The sequence below is a fragment of the Microtus ochrogaster genome, chromosome 17 (assembly GCF_000317375.1).
Source record: "Microtus ochrogaster isolate Prairie Vole_2 chromosome 17, MicOch1.0, whole genome shotgun sequence".
Taxonomy (NCBI): Eukaryota; Metazoa; Chordata; class Mammalia; order Rodentia; family Cricetidae; genus Microtus; species Microtus ochrogaster.
In genome coordinates, this window is record NC_022019.1 from 6,168,773 (window position 1) to 6,195,916 (window position 27,144).

The 27,144-nt window shown below is 41.3% G+C and overlaps 1 protein-coding gene across 6 annotated transcripts in view; it reads right to left on the reverse strand.

The window, feature by feature from the left end:
* The window catches only part of Rcbtb1 (RCC1 and BTB domain containing protein 1), a 56,367-nt gene that overhangs the window by 18,103 nt on the left and 11,120 nt on the right, over positions 1-27,144 (reverse strand). For 3 of the 6 annotated variants that reach the window (XM_026783184.1, XM_026783182.1, XM_026783183.1), the window contains 11 exons: positions 24,955-25,023; positions 24,671-24,840; positions 24,218-24,368; positions 20,067-20,233; positions 15,265-15,423; positions 12,273-12,380; positions 11,764-11,906; positions 10,113-10,303; positions 8,676-8,802; positions 7,093-7,244; positions 6,330-6,460 (listed from right to left, as the gene is read on the reverse strand). In XM_026783184.1, coding sequence (XP_026638985.1) covers positions 6,330-6,460; positions 7,093-7,244; positions 8,676-8,802; positions 10,113-10,303; positions 11,764-11,906; positions 12,273-12,380; positions 15,265-15,423; positions 20,067-20,233; positions 24,218-24,368; positions 24,671-24,796 — 1,455 coding nt within the window. In that variant the 5' untranslated portion in view covers positions 24,797-24,840; positions 24,955-25,023. Of the gene's footprint in view, positions 1-6,329; positions 6,461-7,092; positions 7,245-8,675; positions 8,803-10,112; positions 10,304-11,763; positions 11,907-12,272; positions 12,381-15,264; positions 15,424-20,066; positions 20,234-24,217; positions 24,369-24,670; positions 24,841-24,954; positions 25,024-25,621; positions 25,790-27,144 lie in introns of all 6 variants that reach the window. The other 3 variants (XR_003377668.1, XM_005355418.2, XM_013349241.2) reach the window with 2 other exon arrangements.

Consider the following 27,144-nt stretch of genomic DNA (forward strand, 5'->3'; position numbering starts at 1 on the left):
GGGGGCCCTTTTTACCAGCAGATTAAAAAAGGTATTCATAACAAATCAAAGTAGATGAAGAGGCATTTAATCAGCAGGTGAAAAAAAATTCATGCATAATAAACTAAGGATTCTTAAGCTTCATGGACAGGGAAGAGGAGAGAATACAAAACTGAGAGTCTTTGTACCAGGAACTAAGATGTATAAATCTGTGGAGAAATTACAAAGTGGCTCCAGGCAGGTTCAGCACCACACTTACTGTAGTTAGCAGGGAGCAACAACACACTTGTGAATGACTACTTTGAAAAAATATTCCAAAATAAAAAAAAAGTACCTGGGGAGGGGCACAGGCACGGAACTCAGAGGACTTTAGGAGTTGGCTCTCTCCTTCTACATGTGTGCTTCCAGCTGAGTTGGATCCCTGCTGGGGATGGTGGCAGGTACCTTTACTCACTAAGCCATCTTACAGGCTCTTGGTTCAAATCTTTTATGCTGAAATCATTCCAATCATTACACAATCTGAAAACCAAATTGCTTTTCCTTTCTACCAATTTCTTAAAATATTGGGCTGGAGCCCTAACATTCTGTTTAAGATGCTAAAACAGCAATTAGCAGAGTTCTGGCAGCCCAAGCCTTCTACAGTGCAGTCAAACTCTGCCCCTTCCTGAAAGGCCCCTCAGCAGGCGTTTCCCTCGGTGTTTAAACACGTGTTCTCCTGCAGCACTTAACTGCTACATGGAGGCAGTGCTTCAGCTCCTCACAGCTCCGTGCTGGAGGACCGTGACTCCTCCCAGTGCACTGTAGAACACGTCAAGTCTGACAGTGCACACCCTAAGACTTCTACATGGCCTTGCTTTTCTAGGTACAATTATTAAGCCTGCACTTCTTTTGTATATTAACTTCACGTTTCCTTCAAAGAGCACATGGAGTCAGTCACTGTAACTGAGCAGCAGGTAGCCTTCATCTCCTGAGTACCAGCCATGACCCAAAGACAGCTGCTACCCCAAAGTTAGGCTTCTAAAATCAGTTTTCACTGTTGATTACCAGTCTCAGTCACTTCCTGTCACCTAAGGTATTGATGTAGGTGGGTCTTATATCTATCTGTTGTTTCATTGGTTAATTAATAAAGAAAACTGGTCTGATAGGTCAGAACATAAGTAGGCGGGGAAGACAGAACAGGATGCTGGGTAGAAGGCAGTGAGGCAGACGCCTGAGGCAGTCGCCATGATTGTCCTCTCCGAGACAGACACAGGTTAGGATCTTTCCTGGTAAGCCACCACGTCGTGCTACACAGATTACTAAATATGGGTTAAAGCAAGATGTGAGAATTAGCCAATAAGAGACTGAAACTAATGGGCTAGGCAGTGTTTAAAAGAATAGTTTCTGTGTAATTATTTTGGGTAAAGCTAGCTGGATGGCGGGAAGCAACCCGCCACACATTCTACATTTGGTACTCCAACGTGATGGACTAAATCCACTTAAAAACCTGAGAGGGCTTTAAACAAAGGGAGAGAGAGAGTTTAACACAGCTTTTTGCTGTTTGCTAGGACATGCCGTAGAGAGATTTCCTGTTTCAGCAATAGCGGCAGAAAAAAAAAGCCAGTCATTTTAAAACGCAGCTTCCTGGGGCTGTGCCACCAGTGGGAACTCCGGCCTTAAAGTATTTCAGTGGCTTTTATGGGACTGGATGTTTGTGTTCCTGCTTGGGATTGGAAAGAAAGTACTCTGAGACCATGCCTGTACTCCCCGCCTGGGTAGACGGCGGAATCAGACTTGGTCAGGGAGGAGAGCATGGTGGATTTCTGCCGCCATACAGAGAGATGCTTGCAGGCTGCGCAGTGCTCTGCGTGTCAAATTTGGCTGTAACTTGGATGAAAAGAGGTTCTGTGCTGCACACTCAGTCTCAGAATTAAACTGCCGAGTGCGGCTCCAGTGTGGACTTGCCGTGTGCCTGAAATTGTGAGCAGCTCAGGGGCACCAAATGGATCTGAGGCAGGAGCGGCTACTCCACACTGAACTGTGCTGATCTCAGGCAGGAACTTTCATAATTACCATAATAACAGTGCAGTTAAGGTTTAGACTGGGCAGGAAATAGGCAGTCTCATATTACCTCTACATGGCACAACTTAAGTTTTTAAGAAGTGCTTAACATTTTAAGAAATGCTCCTGGATAGTAAAAAATTACAGATTCAGACATAGAAGACCTATATATGGGTCACAATGTTGGATGAGTGTATGTAGGCTTGGGAGAGAGAAGTAAAAGAATATAGAGAATAAAGTTAATGCCTTAAAAAAAGGGGTATAGTCTTTAAGAGACAGAATAAAGTGATAGAGTAAAAATAAGCCACATAAAAATGGAAAATTCACAGAGAGCCTGGATTCTGTGTATTATTGAATTTAAAAATTTTGTTTTCTTTAAAATTTTTGACTGTGAAGGAGCTAAATACAAAGAGATATTTCATTGTATGGGCTGCTAAGCTGATGAACCTGCATATATGTTCTAAAGATATCTTGACTTCAGAATTTGGATCTAAGGATATCATGCTTTGGCAGAGTTTCTTTTGTTTTCACAGAGGATGAGACGCTGTGGATTGCTTCTATCCCAATATGGTATGATAGACCACGCCCTCCTGAAAGGTTGCTGTGAACACCCTCAATTACTTCACTCAACTGCCAACTGAGATAAACCTGGCATACAGGTTACACCCTAAACGATCTGATTAACAGCGCCCCATTCAGCTCGAAGCAGTTTGGAGAGAAATAACTGCGCCTATATTCCCAAATATTGTTTATAAATGATCTTTTACATTTAAAGGGGAATATGATACAGATATGAATAATTTGCATTGGTATAAATTTTAAGGTCAATTTTCTTATAGGTGTATGTATTTCTGATATTAAGGTATTGTGATTGTGTAGTTCATTTAAAAATGTAATATGTAATTAGGAAATATAGGTTAATGGATAATCATCAATAATAGTCAAGCTTGTAGTCATGTTAGATTTTCTAGATATCTAGAGATATATTTCAGTTAGATAGGCATTCTTCATATCTTTCAAAGACTACAGAATATGGCATTTAATGTTTTAATAAATTAGGGCTTTTCATGACAATGAGACACGTCTGCTCCTGGCAGCACCAATCTACTTCAAGAGGAAGATGGGCATCGAAGAGGCTCCTTATGGAGTTGGTTAGCCATTTGGGCAAGAAACTGCTCTTGCCTGGACTGTTGCATAAACTGGACATAAAGAACCCGCAGAGAGAGGACTGCTGAACTTGCCTAAAGGTGAGATGGTCTTTCAGGGTTCCTGATTCATGAAAGAGTCTGTGGGACATTCTGCAGGATACAAAAGAAAGTGAATTTCCTGCTTCATGGAAATGTCTGCTGGATACTATGGGCCTGAAGGCTGAAGATGGATGCCCCAAGGATACAGAAGAACTTTGGGTGACTGTCCAGGCAGCGAGATGTCTCTATCATTTCTAGAGTTTGGAAGTTGATTATTTCTTGTTTGCTTAGGTAATATTCTATCCTTCTGGAGTCTTTGATGGAGTTGAAGAATGGTCAGTTATAGTTTTCCTTAGCTATGATAAAAGATAAAATAGATATAAATATTGTAACTAATTCTTGCTTGAAAACTGTTTTGTTATATGTAATTTTGCTATGTTAAAGTTAAAGCCTTCCTTTTTTTGTTTAAACAGAAAAAGGGGAAATGATGGAGGAGGGTCATCTGTCTATGTGTTACTTTCATTGGTTAATAAAGAAACTGCCTTGGCCCTTTAATAGGACAGAAAATTAGGTAGGTGGAGTAAACAGAACAGAATGCTGGGAAGAAGGCAGTGAGACAGTTGCCATGATTCTCCAACCCTAGACGGAAAAAGGCTAGAATCCTTCCCAGTAAGCCACCACCTCGTGATGCTACGCATATTATTAGAAATGGGTTAATCAAGATGTGAGAATTAGCCAATAAGAGGCTACAGATAACGGGCCAGGGAGTATATAAAAGAATACAGTTTCCGTGTAATTATTTTGGGTAAAGCTAGCCAGGTGGCGGGAAGCGACCTGCCACACATTCTACAAGGTATGTAATGGGTTTGATCTGAACACCCAACATTATGGTCACTGACTACACTCCATGGTACTAAGGAAATAAAATGTGCAAGTATACCCGTTCATCAGATAGCTCAGTACCGAAGCCCTAGTGTACCGCAATGTCCTACTCTATTTCCACACTCAGTATGTCATGTCTGTGGAACTTAAGGTGTGTCTGCTATCATGAACACTTGTTTACAAACGTGCCCCTTTGTACTCAAGTGCTTTAAACATTTGTTCACTCAATATTTATTTTTGGTATTTCAAACATGTCCAATTATTTGATTCAACATATCCTTTTGAGTGCTGACTCTGCCTACTTGGTGATAAACTCCAAGTAATCACATTTATTTGTAGTCTCTCTAAAGGAAGAGGTTTTTTTTATTTTTTCATTCAATAATTTACACTTCTTCCCCTCTTCCCACTCCCCTCCCACTCCCCCACTCACCCTCCTTCCTTAAGAGAGGGTAGGGAATCCTGCCCTGTAGGAAGTTCAAGCCCCCCCCACCACCATCCAGGCCTAGAAAGCTCCCAAAAAGCCAGTACATGAGTAGAAACAAGTCCTTTTTTTTTTGTTATTTTTTTGAGATAGGGTTTTTCTCTGTAGCTCTGGCTAAACTGCAATTTGCTACACAGAACAGGCTGCCTTAAGCTCTCAGAGATCCTCCTGTTTCTGTCTTTTAAATTCTGGGACTAAAGGTGTGTGCCTGGCCCTATCCTGTAAACTTTTAAAGGTAGATTTTAGGTCAAAGTGGGGAACAAATTTCCAGTAAGAGGATCTAAGCTGCGAGCCTCTCGTCAGGTTGTTGTGACCGTTGTCATCAACAGACTGCGCACAGAGCATGGAGAAGTGTGGAGACACACAAGCAGTCTGGAGTCAATCCCCAATGGACAGAAACACCATCAACCCAATTTAAAGTTACATTGTTATGTGGTAATGAAGGCTAAATTAGAGACAGCACTAGTAACAGACAGGCTCAAGGTGTGACAGGAAGGGAAGAAAACAAACCACACCTCCATTTTCCATTCGATACAGTTAACTCTGACCATCTTTCCATTTGTCCTCAGGCTCCAGAGTCAGCTACACTTGACCTTGTGAAATATTTATTATCATAAAAGAACCTCAAGCAAAAATAGAATATGCTTTGAAAATAAAAGGCATAATGGTCAACTCAATCCCTAAGTGTGACAGAGAGGAAGTTTATCCTCTGTTATACCTCAAAAACCACAATATTTATCTTTAATAAATTTCCAGCTAGCAGAGACTGACTGTCTTGTCAAATGACAAAACACTTCCAAAAGAGAGGCTTATGGTGTACTTAGCAAAGCTAGCCATTTTGGACCTGCTATTTTTTATGGATCTGTATAAAACTAAGCAGGTCAGCTATGAGTTCATTAACTATCTCTGCTGCACCCCTTTGTGGCACTCTCTTCACAATTCAAGAGCATCTGCCACGCCTCCCTGCTTGTGCCAGGAGCTGCAGCATGGTGAATCAGGTGCAGCGTCTGCTCATGATTTGTGGCTCTGTTCAACTTTATGAAAGTTCAGCGTCATACATACTACAGAACAGCACTCATCAGACTCTAGAAATCTGAGAAACCCAGATTTGACATTCAACTAGTATAGAACAAAGTAGGGACTACCGAGATGGCTCAGTGGGTAAAGACACTTTCTGCGTAAGCCTCAGAACTGACTCAGAGTGTATGCAAGGGTGGAAGAGGAGAACCGACTCGGAGTGTATGCAAGGGTGGAAGAGGAGAACCGACTCCTGAAAGTTGTCCTTTAGTCTCCAGACATGTACACACACACAAAAACTTTTTTTTTTTTTTAAAAAAGAGGGAATACACAGTAAGCTCTTTACACAAGAATGATTGAGCTACACGACAGTGACGGAATTACAGGCACACAGATGTAAAGCAAACAGTATCCTGGGCTTCTGACAGGTGAACTTTAGCAAAGTGGCCTTGAGAAACACAGATGCACTGACATCAGAGGATGGAACTAAGGCATGCTGTCTGCCAGTCCAGGGAGTCCAGCACTCTACACTCCCACTGTGCAGCCTTCAGGCAATCAGTTAAAAGCAGAAGCAGAAACACAGCTGATGCTGAAACAGTGAACAGAGATGTAAAGAAGCAAGGCCGAGTTCATCTGAGGCTTTGTCGCCGAGTCACTAAGAGAGGTGAAGCTAGCCACGCTCCTTGTCAGAGGAGAAAGGGAGGTGGGCTGGGAGGGAGGGAGCTGGGGCACTTCTATGTTACCTCTGCGTCATATCTGACTGCAGCAGAGAATAAGGAAAATGCGTTCTCCACAGTGATGCCTTGCTTGATGATGTGCTGACAGAGTCTCTTCAGTCTGTTTTCACAGTATGATGTTGCCAGGTCCAGAAGACCTAAAAGGCAGAAGCACTGGGTCACGCCAGCTCACAGCACCCACGGCAGCTGGTAACATGCTATGTTCAGTTCGTGAGAGCGATTTCTTAGCAAACGCTATTCTGAAGGTGAGTAAATATCTTTTTATTTCATTCCTCATATCTCCCAAAATCTACCTGTCCTGTAATTAATTACTGTATACAATTTCTTCCATAGTACACAGAATAAAAAAGGAAGTCTCTTCCTTATTTTGTTTACAAAAGGTTAAATGCAGTAGAAACTTACACTTTCATATTTTAAATAAGTCTACAGTTACAAAGTATGTCTATAACTTTAAACAAGAGCAGCAGTTTAGAGATGTTTACTTTAGACATTATTTTTGTTTTGTTTTTGGTTTTCGAGACAGGGGTTCTCTGTAGCTTTAGGGCCTGTCCTGAAACCAGTTCTTGTAGACCAGGCTGGTCTCGAACTCACGGAGATCTGCCTGCCTCTGCCTCCCGAGTGCTGGGATTAAAGGCATGTTTCACCACCACCTGGCAAATATTATTTTTAAGTATACAAAAGTCAATATACCTGTAATTAACTATATATCACTGCTCTAAGACTAGGACAAAGTCACGGGCACATGGCCTGGTCAGTCCCTATGCAGTACCTATGGCATCCTCAGGTGGCAGATCAACTGTGTCTGTGTAGAGGTACTGGAGAAAGGCACGGTACACAGGGTAAGAAAACTGGTCTATCTCTATCACCTCCTTCATGTCCTCATTCCAATAGGACTGGAACATGGATCGGAAGTGCTCACACCTACAACAAAAGCAAACCATACCAATGAAAGGGTTGAAAGCAAGTAAAAGGTATTACAGGTATCCTTTTCCTCTGGGCTGGCACAAGCTGGGATCATTCACTATTAGCACCAAAAGTATTTGCTATGCAAGAACTTTTATGTGCAATGTTGCTAAAATCACTCTCATCTTGATATTACCATTTAAAAGTATCGATTAGACAGAGAGCCCAGGAGTACAACAGCACTGTCTCCACCAGTCTCCATCCTAACTAAGTGTTTGAATCATTTGCTTTAGGTTTTATGTATACAAAAATGCATTTTAAACAATACAATGAGGACTGGGGATGTAGCTTAGTGGCAGAGTGAGGTATGGTACAGAAATACACAATATTTACTCAGTTCTAAAAAAAAAACCATATTCAGTGATAGTTACTTTGAGGGGTTAAAAAATATTTCTAAGCAACGCAGAATGGATGTAACAGGTTAGAAAAGCTATGAGAAAGACACACACAGCCATATTGACCACAGAGTCATAGGTGAAAACATGCCTTTTTTTTCTGTTTGGAAAAATTTAATCTTTAAATAGTAGAAAAGAATATATACTGAGATTTACTCAAAAATTTAATATGCAAATAAAATTGAGTATCTACTAGAACTGCAATTAATTTATTAGTTCATTTATTTTGAATGTTGGGGAATCAAACCCATGCTAGACAAGTGCTCTACTATTGAGCTATAGCCCCAGCCAAATCTGTAACCTGAAAAACAACTTAAGAATTAGTGATGTGGGATGTCCTTCTGTATATGTGTTGCTTTTATTGGTTGATAAGTAAAGCTGTTTCTGCCAATGGCTTAGCAAAGCAAAGCCAGGCAGGAAATCCGAACAGAGATAAATAGAGAAAGTAGGCGAAATCACAGAGAGGCCATGTAGCTGCCAAAGTGGAAGAATGCCTGGAACCTTTCTGGTAAGACATAGCCTCATGGCAATACACACATTAATTAATTCACAATGTAAGAGCTAGCTAGAAATATGCCTGAGTCATTGGCCAAGCCGTGCTGTAATTAATATAATTTCTGTGTGATTATTTGGGTCTGGGTGGCCAGGAAATGAACAAGCAGTCTCCACTTACCAATCAGGGGTATTTGCCTAGTATGCGCAAGTACTGGCTATAATTTCTAGTACTACAGAAAACTAAATGACAGAAAAAAAACATAGTTATATGTCTCAAAAAAGTTGCATGAATACAAGCAAAAGGCAGTCTTTTTTTTTTAAAGGCAGTCTTTGATAACAAGTAGAACTGATAACTATTTGCCCAAAATACTAAATTGTCAAACTTCTTTGTACTGTGATAACAAAATTTTTTTTAGTGTCTATTCTGCGGTGTAATAACAAACAGAAATAACAAAAGGGAGGTAAAGTTACTGATGGCTCTAAACTCATGCAAAAATACCTGATTTTTAAAACAGCTTTATGGACATGAATATATTTCCCATCAATTCGAAACTTCAGATCAGCAGTTTCTGGACTATCAAATTCTTTCTTCAGTGAATCTGCAACTGTTGAAAAGTCTTCATGCTCTGAAGGCAACAGACATACCATTAATACAAAGCTCAGGAGACAGAATCAGGCATGAGAGGCTTTCAAAAGATAATTACGGTACCTAATTCCACTCTATTTCTGGTCAATAAAGCTCATGAGTCATTTAACAAATCAAACTCACAGTATTAAGGTAATTGATCTATAAACTACAAATGAAACAAGATGAGTATCTGGGAAAGCCAAATAACAGTCTTCAAATATAATTAAACATGAAAATATGCACTAAAAATAAATCTCATGCCAGGCAGTGGTGGTGCACACCTTTAATCACAGCACTCAGAAGGCAGAGGTTGGTGGGTCTGTGTGTGTCGGAGGCCAGTGTGGTCTACAAAGCAAGTTCCACAATGGGCAGGGCTACACAGAGAAACCCTGTCTTAAAAAAACAAACCCCTGGGCTAAGAACAACGACTGAGCCTGGAGCGTGGTGGCTTTAGAAAAAGACCAGCCTCCCCTGACCCCATAGCCTAAGTGCTGAAGAGAAAAGAAAGGAGATGACTAAGGTGTCCAGGACTCGGGTGATGGCTAACCACTCACCCAAAACCAAGGTTTTTATGGGTGAATCAGCATCTCATCACAGCATGGAAATAACCTTCCCTCTGTGTCTGTGATGGCCAGTGTACCCTGCTTTTTAGAGAACTACTTCTCTCTAACAGGAGAACTCCCATCTAGAGGAGAAAACCCTCTTACTTAGTGGCCAGCTTGAGCAGGACATGGAAATCCCAGGCTGTGGTGTATTGGCCTATTTGGCTGTGTATGCTAAACATAAATGTGATTTCAATCAAATAGTCCCATTCACTGAACCAAATGTTTCTTAGTCATTGTATTGCAAATATATACTGTATTACACTGAGTATAGTAAAGTATTTTTAAAAAATATTATTTGTTTCTCCTGAAGTTTAGTAGCAGCTTAATTTTTCCTGAACATCCTCTTTCCCCCAAGAAAAGGGGATGTGAATGAAGTGTGGCTGCTTAGTGAGTTGTGGTTGCCTTAAAAGTAATAAGAGCATTCAGAGCTTAATACAAACAGTGAGTGCAAAGCATTATGAATGTACTACATTCCACTTGATTGACTGGTTAATTTTGTTATTTAATATGATTCAACTAAAATAGAAGAACTTAGGGAAGAAAAAAAGAGTCTCTGAGAATGTTTCATGACCAATGAATAAATCTGATTATTATTCAGGAAGAACATTAAAACTAGCTTACAGAACCTAAGCAGCTCACAGGTATCAAATATGCAAGGAACAGTATTTGGTTACCCCAGGCAGACACAGCTTGAGTGGCTTACCCACAGACAGGAGGTGCCACGAGACAGCAGGAGTGGCAAAGCAGGCGAACACATGGTCGGTGCAGGAGAAGTGGGTGAGGTGGGGAAGGGTCACTGACTGGCCCCGGCACTGGCCCCACATGTACACATGCCCACCCTGGGTCTTAGCGGCAGATGTGTGGGTGGTGTGACAGGCTGCAATCTCTACAACCCTGGGAACATTGAAGAAACACTTGTTACTTCTTTATCAGACGTGCCTGCAGCACACCCTACAGAGTAATTTAGAAATTCATGCTTCAACACCTCACAAGTCAGCCCAAGGTCAGTGATGTAAGCCACAAACCCTGCCTACAAAACCAAAGGTCAGGAAAGAGCTCCCCTAATCTCCCTCCCTCCTCTCTTTCTCTCTCTGAGGGCCTACTTCTCACCTAAGTTCATCTTGAGGTAGGAATACATAAATAATACATACTGTTGAGACAAATGTGGAAAGAGACTGGAAGTTAAAATCAATGAGGACAGTGGACAATGACAAAATGTCTTCACTGCTCTGGGAAGATAAGCCGTAAATAAACAAAAGATACTGGGGCTGGAGAGATGGCTCAAAGGTTAAGAACACTTCTTGTTCTTGTACTGGATCTGGGTTTGTATCACAGCATCCACATGGTAGTTCACAACTATCTGTAACTCCAGTTCTAGACGGTCCAACACAGTCTTCTGACTCCACAGACAACAGGCACATACATGGTGCACATACATACATACAGGCAAAACACTCATACATATAAATCTTTATAAATAAAAAAATCTATTGTGTGTGTGTGTTCATGGGGGTGTGTAACAGTAGTGTGCACATCTGTGTCAAGGCCAGAAGACAATCTCAGGTGTAATTAATTCCTCAGACACTGTAAAACTTTTTATTGGGATAGGCTCTCTTAACTGACCTGGCATTCACTAAATAGGCTAAGCTAGCCAGCGGTTACAAGTGCACACCAGCACATGTGGCTTTTGAAATATAGGTTCTGGTGATCTAACTCAGGTTTCCTGATTCGAATATCCTTCTCATCTCCACCATCCCCCCTGTAAACATTATCTTCAATAAACATTTTCTTATACATATATTTTTCCCTTATCTTCACCCAAATCTCAACATCTTCATTAGGATGACTACCCCTGGGCTGAGGGTCCTGGGCTCTGAAAACTGCAAACTAAAAGGTCATCAAGCCAGATCAGTTTCATTTCTCACAGGACTAAGGCAGGGTACCCTGCATAAAACCTCACAATCTGATGAACAAACACTACACACCTATCCCAGTAGCATACAATAAACCAAATTAGTATTTAAATAATGTCCTTTAAAGAAGAATTTTTCTTATTTAAAAGTGAATTTAAGTGGTACAAAGTTAGTGCTTTGAATTTCAGTGTGATCACAGACCCTAAATAATGTCCCTACAGCTTCAAGCCTTTCAGAGCTAAGACGCCTTAGTTCCCACCAATCACAGGTGGGTGCTTCGGAATACAGGCAAGTTCACACATGTTCATTCTGACTTATAAACCATTTGGATCAAAACAAGAATGTTAACAAGTATGAGTCACAAGTTGAATACCACAGCCCTACCACACAGTCCCACGGCCACACACACATAGTGTCCAAGACACGGCACCGCAAATTTACCTTTCTTTTTCCACCATGATGTGTGTTGGGTTTAGCACATTAATTTTATTGCCATTTCCCAGCTGCCCATATGTGTTAGCTCCCCAGGCATAGAGCAAGCCCTCATCTGTTAGTGCTAGAGTATGTGCGTACCCGCAGGCAATCTGAAAGTAAACACACATGGTTACCATCCTAGCAGTCAAGGCAGAGCAACCACCTGCTTAGGCCACAGTTGGCCTCTGCAGAATGCCAGGCCAGCAGCATGTGTGGACTGGCATCTGCTGGAGCACTCAGAAGCATCAGGGGGAAGTCTAATTCTTTACCCACTGGTCGACTTCATGAATTTCTTTACCCTGTGAAGAAGACCATGGCCAATATCATGGGCTCCCCTTTTATAACAGAAAAAAAAGGAAGGCTAAAATATTATATGTGAAAAGTGAAGGCATAAAGAATTGCCAGAAATGAATGACAAAAGAATTAACCTAAAATACATCTGCTGTAAAATGTATGGCAAGAAATGCAATGTATACCTGGTTCACACACACGTTGTGCAGGGCTGCCACCCTCACTGGGGTCAACTGATTGCCATTGTTTCCCAAGCCCAGCTGTCCATTGCCATTATAGCCCCAGCCATACACCTGCAAGAGAAAGAGAGAGGACAAGTTGTAGAAACTGCCAACGGGAAGAGAAGTCCTGTCCTACACAAATCAGATACTCCAAACCTACATTGTGGGCTACAGGGTCCTACAGATGCATGATGTTCCCATTCCATGACTTCACAAATGAAAAACTGAGGGTCATTAATGATTAGCAAGCACCTACCACATGTCCTATACAATGAGAGGCACAAGGAAGGAATCTTTAGCCTAAGCCTGCCAAAGGCAAGGAACATGTGCACACTGGGTGAGCAGGTAGTAAGAGCCACCACAGAGATCAAGGTACTGCAGGAATAGTGAGGTTTCTTCCCAAGAAGCAGTGTGAGGAGGAAGATCTGTTAGAAAGTGGAGACCTGAGCAGGACAGACAATGGCACTCCAGGCAGAAGGCAGTGTCACGGCACAGACAGAGAGAAGTAGGAAGAACAGTGGTGGAAGAAAAGAAGAAAGAGCCAGATAAGCAAATAAAAACAAAACCCCCTAGAGCGAGGCAGTACATGCCTGTAATCCCAGCTTTAAGGGTGCTGAAGCAGGAGACTGCCACAAATTAAAGGCAAGCCTGGGCTACATATCAAGTACCAGACCTGCAAGGGCTATAACAACAAGACACCACCTCAAAAAACAAAACAAAGGGGCAAACAAACAAACAAAACAGAAAGTGAAATATAGTTAAGAATTTTACTATACTATTCAAAAACAGAGATTGAATTTTCATTTTTAAAAGATCACAGAGACAAAAAAAAACCCCATAAAATAAATAAATAAAAGTCAGGGGGCAGCAGCTGGCACAGGCTAGTCAGGAGGGCTAATGGTTTGTAATATTCAGAGTGGGCCATAGTAATAAATTCTAACCAAGAACAGATTTTAAAAGGTCAAGTTCAAATTAAACGCCTACAACTTCTGGTGGCACCAAGACCCACATAGATGCAGGCAAATGCACAGCGGGGCTTCCAGGACAAAGTAAAGCAGAAAGGTCAGAGGATGAGAGGTGGCTATGTGCAATTTAGTGTAACAGGTACTGGCCTTCTGGAAAGAAATTTGGCAGCAGCTATCCATATTCTTAATGGCATACTTCTTGACCTAAAAATTCTATGCTGAGAATTTATTCTATAGAAATGCTTATATGATGTACCAAGATAAACATACAGCAACTGAAATCAGTGCATCATAATTCACAACAGCAAAAACAACTGAAAGTCCTCCAGAGAGGTCCAGGTGTCCGTCACCCATAGAAGCAAACTAAGCAGCATTCTGAGAAGTGCTACAGAGACAGTCTCAGACAGTGCACAGACAACACAATGCTGTGAAGTGCGGCAGGGAACAGAATGACAGAGAGAGGCAGCAATGTATAGGTGATTGAATAAGGTAATTAAACTCATCTGTAGATAACTGCTTGGTGTGGGAAGTCCTTCTGTATATGTGTTGCTTTTATTGGTTAATGAATAAAGAATCTGTTTTGGCCAGTGGCTTAGCAGGGCAGAACAGAGCTAGGTGGGGAAAACTAAACTGAATGCTGGGAGAAAGAAGGCAGAGTCAGTGAGACGTCATGTAACCAGAGGGGAAAGACCCGAGCTGCCAGCTGGAACCTTACTGGTAGGCCATGAGCCTCATGGTAAAATATAAAATAATAAAAATGGGCTAATTTTAATATGTAAGAACTTGCTAGGAATATGCTATAGTGATTGGCCAAGCTGTGATTTAATTAAAACAGTTTCTGTGTGGTTATTTCAGGAGTCTGGGTGGCTGGGGAACAAACAAGCAGCCTCCTACAACAATTGCTTATAAAGAAAAGTCCACAAGGACACATATGAAACTACTAACGAGATTAGGAAAAAAGCTTTTTAATGCTTACTTTGTAGGCTTCATTGCTTTCCCCTTTGTAAAAGTAACCAAATAATAATCATTTTAAAGTAAAAAAAAAAAATCAGTGAGATTTAGCAGTTAAACCAGGGTACTGCTCTCAAAGACAACCTAGCTCAGTTCCCATTAGAGGGCTCCCAACAGCCTGTAATTCCATGTGTTGAAAACCTGATGGCCTCTTTTAAACTCTATGGGCACACTGCACTTGTGTGGCACACATAGACACTCATATACACATATAATTCAAAAATGATAAAAACAAATCTTGAAAAAATAAAAGCATGAAGAATACTGAACAGAGGATATTAGATGATTGATAGCCCATAGATTCTGAAGTATTCATGGATGATAGCAGGATTGAATAAAAAAGGAAAAAGTCAACTTATGTGAGGTCTCAGTAACATGTACAGCACCCCAAACCCATCACTGCATGACGCCATACGAAAGACTGTATAGTCCCCACGCACCAAGGAAAGCATAGATGGTACATGGCCCATTTAAGTGACATCAGTAATTTCATAGACGTAACCATCAGCTCAAAAGGGGTCATGGTTACAGGGCAGAGGGCAGGTTTATAACAAGTAGCTAATGATGATCTTCCAATAAAACAAGATGCCTCCTCCAATACAAGGTGAGATGTCGTGGATGGTTTTATGAAGAATTCATTAGCTGACTTTAAAACTGTACAACTCTTCCACTGGAAGGAAGGTCGTTCTTTCTCAGTCCCAACATTAAATCCAAACACCCACACTGATTAGACTGCACGCTCTAATGTTGACCCCACCCTGCCTTTACTATGAGGCTACAGGGATCTTGGCAAAAACTAAAATTAAGACACATTAGAATTTTTACTTGACATCTTCAGATTTGAGTCATTTTGAGGACTGAGCAAGCACTCGCTAGCTGGTCCTCCTTAGGGGGTCAGTAAACAAGACAAAACTCTCCTCCTCTGTATGCTGGCACCATTGCATGCAGGTGGAAGGGACAGGGAAATGAAGAGGACGAACCTCACCACTATCCAGAACAGCCATGGATGAGGTCTGACCACAGGCAATGCTGACCACTCTCTTAGCATGTAAACAGTTTGTAACTTTCCGAGGAGTTGGCTGGTTTGCTGTAGATCCTGACCCCACCTGACCACAGTTGTTATAGCCCCATGCAAATACCTACAAGAGAAGGAACAAGGAAACCAGTCGTTAGACCTTCGGCATGGTTTTGAATGCTTTACGTGCACTTACCCACTGATCTTCACAGTAATCCCATACAGGGGCCCTGGAGTCAGTATTCCCATTAGCTGGGCAATGGATATATAGAGCCCAAGTACTGTACTATGTTTTCAACAACTTACTATGGTACCCTCTGAGTTTGGCAACAAGATAGACATGTACATTTGTTAATTTTGGAACTAGTAAGGCGAAGCGTTGATGATGTAAAAAGCATGCCTAGCTCTTTGGGCAGAAATTCTTTTGTTTCTCATGGAAAACTTTCCAAACCGTATTGTTCTTTTCCCTGTCTCACTAATCCACAACTGATGCCTCAGGACGACTGTTGAGGTCAGGCTGTGCCCTGCCCTAAGTAACTACACATTGTGTAAAATGGTTTTCAGACTGTGCCTTGCCCTGAGAGGGTCCATCTTATAAGCAGCTTTTTACTCTACTAAGGATGATGACTCTGCACTTGGCGGACACCTAAAGAGCACCGTCTGTCTGGCATCATCCACATGACACAGAATGATAGAGTGCTACTGCATAAATTCATAAACATAAACTGGGACCAGAACCGCCCATTAAAATTCTATCAGAAAAACCAGGCACAAGAATTTATCAGACACACCAGACTAAGAAAAAAGCGCAACACTCACTCGGCAGTGGTAATAATGACTCTACAGGTTGTCATCTGACCAGTGTGTACAGGAAGCAGAGAGCTCCCAACTGCCCTACAAGTTCTATTCAAATTGCTATGCACCTGTATGGACCTACTGTCCATCCACCTGCCATTCATCCCTTTGGAACCAATCCTACCCCTGGCCTCTAGAGCCTCTACTTTGCTTCACTTCTGAAGCTCAATTCTGACCCAAGCCTTGACTCTGGCAGCAGCAGCAGCAGCTCTCACCTCTCCCAGAGAGCTCCAGCCCAAGTTCATCTTAACTGCCAGAGACTCTCTTTGACTTCTATCAGCTTTTGCCTCTCGGGTCTCTTTGAAATGCTATGGCCTCTTTAATTCCTTTGTAATATTTATGTTTTACACACACACGCACACACACACAGAGTAATATAATGTGTGCTCTTTGAGCTAATATAAATAATTAAGACTGGAATGTTAAAAGACCGGAATAAATAATTTGTAACAGCCTTCAGTCAGGGCTACCAAGGAAAGCAGGGCTACTTGACAAATTGCTACAAAAGTTGCTGTACCTAGTGAATTTATTGTTACTCAATAAAATCTGACATGATGTAGACACAAACATGTTAGCCTATTTCTGACAATACAAAAACCACCAAGCTTGTAACCTTCCATTGTAATTTCTCACCATAACACAGTAATAATAGTTATAAGTACTAAGGATGTGTCTGTTCCTACAGAAATAGCATTGATTATTAGATCGTTATTCTAAGTACATGAGTTCTCTCTTGCTACCTGTCAACTTTGCACAACCTACTTTTGCTATTATCTACCACAATCTGAACACTAGATTTTTATTGGAGACACTCAGGCAGGTTTCTATGCTTGTCAAAAACCAGAAACAAATATAAGAAATGAAAAAAAAAATCTGCCAATGGCCACACCCTTAAAAAAGAAACAGTGATTCCCCGTGCCTCTCCCACAGCAGCTACCAACTACCAATAGCTCTCAATAAGAAGTGGAGTCTGGAGATGTCTCCCCATCTCTTGTGGGAATCCAGGCTGACTTGGTCTCATGTGGGTAAGCACAGCTGTTGTTGAGTTTCTGCATACGATGGCGATGTGTCTGGGAAGGATATAGGGCACTTGGAGGGGGAAATAGGGACTGGAGAGGCTTAATGGCAGAAGAAGAAAGAACCTCTTCTAATACTAACAGGATTTCTGAGACCCTACATTCACCCCATTCCTTGGCCTGGACAAGCAGTCTTCACACACCCTCAGTCTGGCTTCCACATCTTTCTTCCCTGTCAATACTTTCTAATTTCACATGTTGACAACAGTCCAACATACTGCTGATGTCTTGACTATGAAAACCCAGATGAAATACACATTTTCAGGTAGAAGAAAAGTAACATATACTTCACCAAGGGACAGTCACAGAAACATCTAGTTTAATAAGGCAGGGATTCTGGATTCTGCACCATTATTAAAATTAACACATGCTAACAATTAAAACAAAGCAAGAATCTAGGCTTCAGAAATGAGCAAGATTTGTCTAACTTCAACGATTATTCCTCAGGTATTTCTGGAGCATTCCAAGTTCCTTACAAACACCACTGTCTTTCACTTTAAATGGGGGGGGGGGGAAGAGACCATGTTTCCACTCAACAAGCAATGGGCAAGGAGACAGCAGGTTTGGACACAGCCTGTGTGCTATGCCTACCTCTGGTATATCCCAACAATAGAACCTGGGTCACCATCAGCTTTGTGGTATTTTCTTCTCTACCTTGTTCCCAACTGGTATAACTAATTAACACCATTGGTGAACTTTAAACAGGAACAAAGTGACTGACCTAATTTGTGCTTTAGAAATCACAGAGGGCCAAGGAAGACTGGAAAGGTGAAACTCAAAGTTATTAACAAAGACCAATGTCAATAGTGCAGGCAGGAGGCAAGGCTTGAGCAAAAGCATAAGGTGGAGCAACAGAGTGACAGAGGTCAGAGGGAGAATGAACAGGGCAAGGAACCTCAACATAAGCAGAGGCATGGGGCTGAGCAAGTTACTCTTCTCCGAAATTATTACATACATTGAAAAACAAAATCTACCTGAAGACTGGGGGTCCTTAGAAGCTTACATAGCACATCTATCTGAGATCATGGCAAAGAGCATGAATGTGAACACTGAGTTCTCACATCAAAAGATGTAGGTGACCATGTCAGAGGAGCAGCAGGTGGCACTTGAATCTGGGAGTTTGGCCCACCAGAATGAAAGACACTGGTGGATGAATCTCAGACAGGCAAGACCCCTGGGTTTCAACTCCAGAATGTCTCTTGCTACTGCTGTGCCTTTGTATGTATTTCCAATGCTGTTCTTCTTTGGTATCTGACACAGTGTGAATGGGCATGGGATATCCCCATTACCTTTAATATAGTGTGATTATTTCATGGAAATATTCCACTCTACTGACATTTTTACCTGTGAATTATTATGAAGATGATTTCCTCTTAATATGTACTGTTTAACTGAAGCAATGACTTTATACAATAATAGTGTTAGTTTAAATAAAATTTTGATGATTGAGGCTTTTTAATAGAGTAAAGGATTACAATAGAGGCTTGTTTAGTGGGAAAATCAATATAGGTATAGGTAGGATATAATGTTGCCTCCACCCCTGATGAAGCAGGGGTTGTAGAAGATAGAAAATAGGAACAAGGAAATATCACACAGCTAGGACTTATGAGTATATCTGGATAAGCAGTATAGATGTGCCTTAGGTTAATAATTAAGGAAAACAACTCAGTCCCAGCTGGGCTACCTCAAGTTCTTTCAGTATTAATGTTGGGAGATGTGTCCACGGGTTTCAGTGTGCATCACAGCTGAAACAAAGCTTTACATAATGACTTAGAGTTATGTTGTTTGTTAATGGCTTTGAGGTACAAAATCTTGGGGAACAATTTAAAGTTTAGAATGGCATAGTTAAAGGTTTTTGTTAGTTTATTTTTTTTTTAATTTGTTGAGACAAGTTCTTCCTCTGTAACACAGGCTAGCCTAGAAATTTCCATCCTGGTTTTAAGTCCTCGGTGCTGGGACCATGGACACGTACACACCAAATGCAGCTAAGGGTGATTCTGACAAGACTACACAAGTATTACTGGAGAAAGAACGTATTCACATGTGTTTTATTGTTTGTTTTTAACTACAAAGTCTAGTAAGTAAAACCATGGGTTTTCACAATGGCTGTATAGTGGAAATGTCCCATATATACATCAAGGTGAATGAAATAGGCTTAGGGTAGAGCACTTGCCAAGTATACGTGAGACCATGAATTCAATTCCCAATACCCCTTTCACATACACATGGACAAAATGTAACATATTTACAATGGAATAATGCAATGTTATTAAATCTTGAAAAAGAAATACTTGGAAGAATACTGTGAAATGTCTTGTGGACATGACACAGAGGCTGCACTAATGAACTCATTGCAGTTATGGCTGCTTGCACAGGATTAAGGCAACAAGATCAGTCAATAGTCCAGGAGCACTAACCGAAAAAGAAGACATAAAGGTAGGGGTAGCATGCTGGAGGGGCCTAGAAGAATGGAAGAGTGAGGTAGAGAGGATCAAGATACGTTGTACACCTCTGTACAAAATTGTCCCACACCAGAGAAATGAATGAACTTGAGGACACTATGCTAAGTGAAATCGGTCACAAAATGACAGATATTATCTGGTTCTGTGCACAGGCAGTACCTACAGTGGTCACTGTTGTAGTGTCAAGGAGAAATGATAATTAACAGATTTAGAACTTCAGCTTTTTTAGATGAAAGAGGTCTGTGGATAGACAGAGCCAACAGTGTGAATGTACTTAATGCTATCAAGCTGTGCATTCGACATGCTTATGATAAGAAGCTTTGCACTGTGCAGTTTATCACAATTCTTTAAAAGAAATCAAAGTGCACACTTACCTCTCCATCAGCTGCTAAGGCCATCGAATGATGTGAACCACAGGCTACCTCAACCACCTGCTTGATCAAGAGGTTAGTACACACTTGGACAGGAGCAATGCCTTGATTGGTGGTCCCATTCCCCAGCTGGCTGTATCCATTATGGCCCCAGGCGTAGACAGCTCCATCTAAACACACAAGCACATGAAGCACTAGCTCCGACAGAACTGGTAACTCCTTAACTTCCATTGCTCTAGCGTTTGTGCCCTCCTCTCTGTAAGATAACCACTAGTAGGGAGTCAGGGACTGAAGGATTACAGAATAGAGGACAGAAGCAAACCTTTCATCAAAGGACTTGGCACCTACATACAAGATCAGTTTGGTGGTCAAAGTCAAAATTTATGTATAAATATAGGTTTCTCTATATTGGCCTCTTGAAGTAGGACAAGAGGATCTTGAGTTCACGTCACTCTTGGCTACATGATGCATTTGAGAACAGCCTGGGCTACGTGAGACAAAACTTTGTAGATGGAAAGCAGACAGATATTGTAGCTAACAAAGCAAACCAGAAAAGACATCAACCAGCAGCTATAAAACAGGAAGAGGGGCAGAGCCAACTCCAGCTGAAAACTCCAAAAAGATGTGCCATTAGTTATGAGAAATTCATAGCAAGAATATGTCGTGGTTCTGTTATCACCAGTTGGGACTGGGTTGTGTGGTGCTGCAAGAACTGGGTGAGGACTTGGGGTACATACACACAGACAGACATTGTACAAACATGGGTGTAAGTAAAATTTATTTATATATGGTTTTAGTAAGTTAATTTTCCAGAACACATAGAAAAGGAAATCAAGAAAATTAGATCATAATCTCTTTTATATAAGAAAAAGTTCAAAAAGAATGGAACAAGAAAAAAATTATCTATGAAAAGTTATAAAAATGTTAGAGATGAAGGCAGGACCTACAGATTACTAATAAGCTAAATGTTCCTACTACAGAGCAATCATGACTCTTAAAAATATTTGGAATAAAGAAAAAGATGTCTCTAATGTTCTAAAAAGGAGGAAACAGTCACACACAAAGGAGCACAAGTGGGGTTGAGCAGGTGGCTCTATGGATAAAATGCTCGCAACACAAGCATGAGAAACTAAGCACAAATTTCAGCACATGTGTAAAAATCAGGGTCCAGCAGCATACACAGTGATCTCAGGGCTGGGAGGCAGAACAGGAGGAGCCAAGGGGCTCATGGGACAACCAGTCCAGTCAATGGATGAACTCCAGGTTCAGTGAGAGACCCTGTCTCAAAGATACAGGTGGAAAGAACGCTGACCTCCTGCCTTCACATGTGCTCACGCAGGTGTGCACTCACACACAAGGAGAGAGTGGAGGTCTAAAAGGAGTTAGTGTCCGTGATAAATCTTAACAAGCACCAGGACTTGAAAATGATGAGAAAACAGACTCCCACCTTATAATTCTGATGTCAGCCAAGCCACTGAGTCACATCTGTGAGAGGGAAAGACCTTAAGACAGAGACTCACGAATTTCTCTCAGATCCTTTTCTTGAAAAGTTCTAGAGAATGTGTTTCCCAGGTAAGGGTGGAATTGGAGGAGAATGACACGAGACACACATATACAAAAAGGGCTCGAGAGGAAAAAGGAAGAGACTTTTGAAGTTGATAGTGCTGGCACCTGTGCAGGCAGTCTTGGAGTGTAACCAGTCAAGATTAGCAGTTCTGGAGGAAAGATGAAGCTCCAGAGAGCATCTGATACATGCTACTCTGTAAGAGGTGGACACATGTTAAGGATAGATGTGTATAGGTGTCAGTAAGTGAAAATGCGCAAAGCAATTATCAACCTCAGAAAGTGGAGGTGGGGGTCATACAAGAAGGGAAAGGCTTCGCTATAAATAATACTTACATAGTCCCCAATAATGAAAACATCAACACTAATTTAACCAAAATACTAGTATCCATGTGTTTAAAGGATAAAGGAAAGAAAGACAGAGGACAAAGAGCTACATACTATCTGCCCCAATACAAATTTGAAAGCAATACCCAAGATTGGAAACTCAGAAGTAGACATATAAGTACCTTACGTTAAAAATCAGAAAGAAAATAGGCTTGCAAAATAGCTCAGTGGGCAAAAGCTCATGCTACACAATCTTGAAAACCCATATAAAAAACGAAAAGAAAAGCTGGATGTGATGGCACACATGGGTAATCAGCACTACAGGAGGATGGAAGCAGAGACAGGAGAATCTCCCAGAAGCCAGTGGAGTACATAGCACAGCAGAAACAAGAGACTGCCTCAATAAGGTAGAATGATGGGCCAGCAAGATGGCTCAGTGTACAAAGGTACTTGTTACCCAAAAATGCAAGCCCTAGAGAAAAAAACCCCAAAAGTTATCCTCTCAATTCCTATGCACGCTCTGGCACACATGCTCACCCTCATACACACACACAATAATAATATGAGAGATCAAATTCCTGAAGAGACATCTGAAGACTTAAAGTGGTTCCTTCTAAACAGTAGTTGAATCTCCAGCAACCCCACATACACACACCCTATACCTACCTGAACTCAAACATGAATACACGTACACACAAAGCTTTTAAAACGATTTGATTGGTTATAACCACATAATATAGATACTGTAATCAATCATAGATATGGCACACAATATATAGTATGCTTAATACATATTGCATAAAATATACTATAAACATAAAGATTAAACATAAGAAAATATTCCTCATCAAGCCCTAATTATTTGTATACTAAATTTAATACTCAAGATACTTAAAACATATTGTCTAGACTATAGCATAATTTCAAAAGAATCATGACATATTCCAAAGGTCACAACTTTAAAGAAAGGCAGTAATTTGAAAATATGTCTTTTAATGTGTTTGCAATATTAAAAATGTTCTTCAGTATTTAGAATCAGATATCAAGCACTGGTTATGATTGCTGTGTTTGAAAACTTCAAATCCTTAGGCCATGACGGTTGAGAGTGAATCAGCTGGTAGAATATCAGCTGACAGGGCTGAGTGGTGGGAGCCACATGATGACTCAGAGCAGGTGTGACAGAGCTGCCATACTATGCCCAAATCCTGTCAGACTGCTGTGTGGGCACTGGCTCTCACAGCCTGAGAGAGATGGAGAGAACATGGAGTGGATTCAGATTGGAGCCACTGGAAGTCAGGTGGCCACAGAGGCTGAGGTAGCATCCGCGGGAGCTGAGGCTTCCCCAGTGCAGACACAAGCAGAGATGCACTGTCTCCCACAGGCTGCCCTACAGGACCACCTAACAAAACCTGAGGGCCTCTGTAAGGGATAAAAGGCCTAAACCCCAAAGGGAAGCAATTACACGTGACAAACTTTCAGAGTGCTGCTTGCCCACAGTACAGACAATTACCAAAGGAGAATAGCAACGCTTCTTTGGTGACCTTGGTGAGAGGCAGTCTAAAGGACAAGAATCTGTCCATCTCTTCTAGCCCTTCAATATGTTAGCCATACGGATGCTCTTCAGAATAAACTAAGATATCCTGATTCAAGATTCAGCAACTACATAATGGAGAAAACCCAGATTATGTGTGTTTATAGAAATATACCTCGTGTGTTTATAGAAATATACCAAAGAGGGCTGGAGTGATGGTTCAGTGGTTAACAGCATGTATTGCTCTTCCTAAGTTCAATTCCCAGCACCCAAATCATATGGCTCATAATCACCTATAACTCCAGCTCCATGGGGATCTAACACCTCCGGCCTCTGCAGGCCCTGTGCTAGCATGTACATCCCCCACGCTGCTTATACATATAGTTCAAATAATAATAAAAATAAATTTAAAAAATATGTAAAAGAAACCTTCTCAAAGTTACCCTGTAACCACACATTCACTGAAAAATTAGACTGGAGGAACCACATCCTTTGACCTTTCAGCATTCTGCAATTTACACTGGAAGTCTAAGAATCTTAGAGACTGTCTGTATACAAGACACATTGCTGCTATCCCAATTGTCCTCAAGTGTCCTAAACTTTATCTTAATTATATACTCTCCCACAAACAAAGAACAATTCAAAGTTAGTTACTTGATACAGCACTTTTCCTTGGCTCAGAATGAACTGTTCAGTTACCCACAAAACCCAACACAGAGTTTTCCCTCTTTACCTTCAGTGCTGAGGAGGACATGGGGGCCACTCCCATAACTAAGGCTTTTGATTTTTTTTCCACACAAGGCTTCTAGTCTTTTGGGCACCAGAGTGCTCTGGTTGTCTCCAGTTCCTAGACAGTTACTATAGTTCAGTCCAAACACGAAGACCTAGAAAACAAATACCTTTGTCTAATCACATGTAAAGCTCCTTTCCCTGCTCAGAAAATAAGATACATTCAAGTCTAGTTTGAGCCAAGGCAGCAAGAAGAGACTAATATAGCAGGAAATGTCCAGCCTCTGCTGAGAACACTCAGGCTTTGCAATATTAGTCCATACTATAGAACAGAAGACACTTAAACAGGAAACTGGAATGCATCAGAGTTACCGCCCTGAAGTTCAAGTTCTCTTTATCCCAAACCTACCCCAAAGTCCAACCCCAAAACAGGCCCCAAACTAAACTCCAGTCTTACCTCATCTTTGTCAGTGACATAGATCGCCTCGTTGGCAGAACCACCAAAGACGCATGCTTTCCTGATCGATGCAGTTTCCTGGGGTGAGAGCAGAGTGAAGATTGGCCACTTTCCTACATCCACCATGACTCTGGCTTTGGGTGATTCCTATAAATAAGCTGACATCTCTGCTGCAAGAATTAAAGAAGGATTTCAAGAAAAAAAAGTAATAACCACTAAGCAAACTTTAATAAGAGTTTCACTAATTATTAATAAAAGCTACCAAAAGATAATCCCAGACCCACCTTTGTGGAAATGGAACAATCACTTCCTCAGTCTGTCCAATCCTCTAGCCTTCAAAACCAGGTCTCTCCCTGAAATGAGAGCACAGCATACTATAAGGAGTTTCTCTTGCCAAATTCCAGCAGACTTACTGTTACACACATGCACATATTAGTATCTAACAAAGAGAAAGCTGGCTGCCTACATGGATCTGGACTCTCCTAGAAATATTTTACTCAGGGATTCAGATAAATATTACAATACTAAACCAGGCATGGTGGTGCACGTCTTTAATCCCAGCACTCTGGATGTAGGGACAGGTGGATCTTTGTGAGTTTGAGGTCAGCCTAGGATATAGAGCAAAGTTCCAATACAGCCAGAGCTACATAACAAAGAGAGACTGTCTCAAAAAAATAATAAAACAAAAAAATTACCATCATAAATTGTCTGTCAGTTCTTAACCAGGAGAGGGAGGGAATTAGAAAAGTCAGAAGTATTATCTCTATTTCCACACTCACACATGCCCAAACCCAGGGTACCTGAAAAACTCATTTCTTGCAGAAACCGCCTGGCATACAGAGCCACTGCTTCACGACAAGAATATGGTAACGCTCCTCAGAAAGCCGAGAGGAGGTAAAGCTGCAAGAGGAACTGAATGAAACTGTCTACACACTGAAACGCAGCCCTCACCTCACATTTACAAAGACAAGACAGTTTATCCCATCTGGGTGCTGAGCTGGTGACTGAACTTCAGGCCAGGTTTGGTTAGCTTAAATTGTGCCGTAAATGAAGCAGATATGATTCTGTTTATGGAGCTTTATGCAAAGAATCCTAGGTGGAGCTCTTATTTCTGCAAGGCTGAAAAGAAGGGGTGGGGATATTAGGGAGTCTGTGCAAACATAAAACCCCATCAAGCTAGTGAATTTCCACTCAGCTCTCACCTCTGCAATCAGAACAAAACCAGGCTCTAGTAAGGAGGACCCAAAACTGTCAAGCTCCCATTTCTCACCCTTGGCTCTTTGAAAACAGCCAGGAAACGCAGTTCTCTCTGCTCTAACACCTCCCTACTTAAGACATTCTCTGGGAGTGCTCTGGCGCTTCAGCACACCAGCCAATACTTCAACTCTTGGCATCCACACTTCTCCTGACAGCACTGATCTGAACATATCACACAGTCAAGGAGGGGCGAACACCACAGAACATCACTAGGGGTGTCTGTCACTGCTGCCAGGCATGAAACTTAAGCATTCTTAAGGACATTGAGGGAAGGCAAAACACATAAGCAAAAGAAAACTGTTCCATATGGTACAAAAGAATACTAGAAAGAGAATTCTCCTTTTACGTGAAAGCAATCACTATTATTAGTGATTTGTAATTCCTTCCAGGGGTAGTGAATACCCGTGAGTATAGTGAGTGAGTGCGTGTACACAATCTGCGTGTGTGTACATGGCATGTATGTGTTTTAGAACAAAACACAAATATCCTCTTTATCCCCATCTTAACTAATGGAAATTGCTCCTGCTTAGCAATAGGAGAGCTACATCACTTCAACCTTAGAAGGTATTCCATTATACTGATGTAGCAATTTGCTTACCTCTTACAAATACACAGTTAAGTACTTGGCAGTTTTATTCTAGAACACTGAAAGTACTGTTCGCATACAGTACTGAGAAAATGTCACATTTGATACATAAATGTCTAAAGTAAATTCCTAAAAATGAAACTTCTGGGTCCCAGGTTTAATAATTTCTTTATTCTTGACAACTATTTCAAAGTGTCCTTTATGACTCACCATAAATGTAGATCGGCATCTGGATCTGGAAGCAGGGCTAGATTATTGTCAAGACAGAGACATAGAGGGGGGACATGGAAGATGAAGAAAGGAGAGGAGGAGTGAGCAGGAAGAAATGTCCCCAAAATGTCAGGTTTCTGCCTCTTACAGAACAAATGGGGCAGAAGCCATGTGTGATGTAAATGCCTCCAAGCAGGCTGTTGTCAAGAAAATTCAGAAGCATCTTTTCCTTTTATAATGCAAACCACACAGAATTCTTCTTAACCATTCAGAATTTTATGATATTCAATTTATTGAAAACATATGATTCAGGGTCAGCAAAACTGTTCAATGATTGGTGAAAACTGGTCACCTCTTGTCAATCCTGAAGACCTGAGTTCAATCCACAAGATCCATAGGACAGACCAGCTTCTGAAGCGGT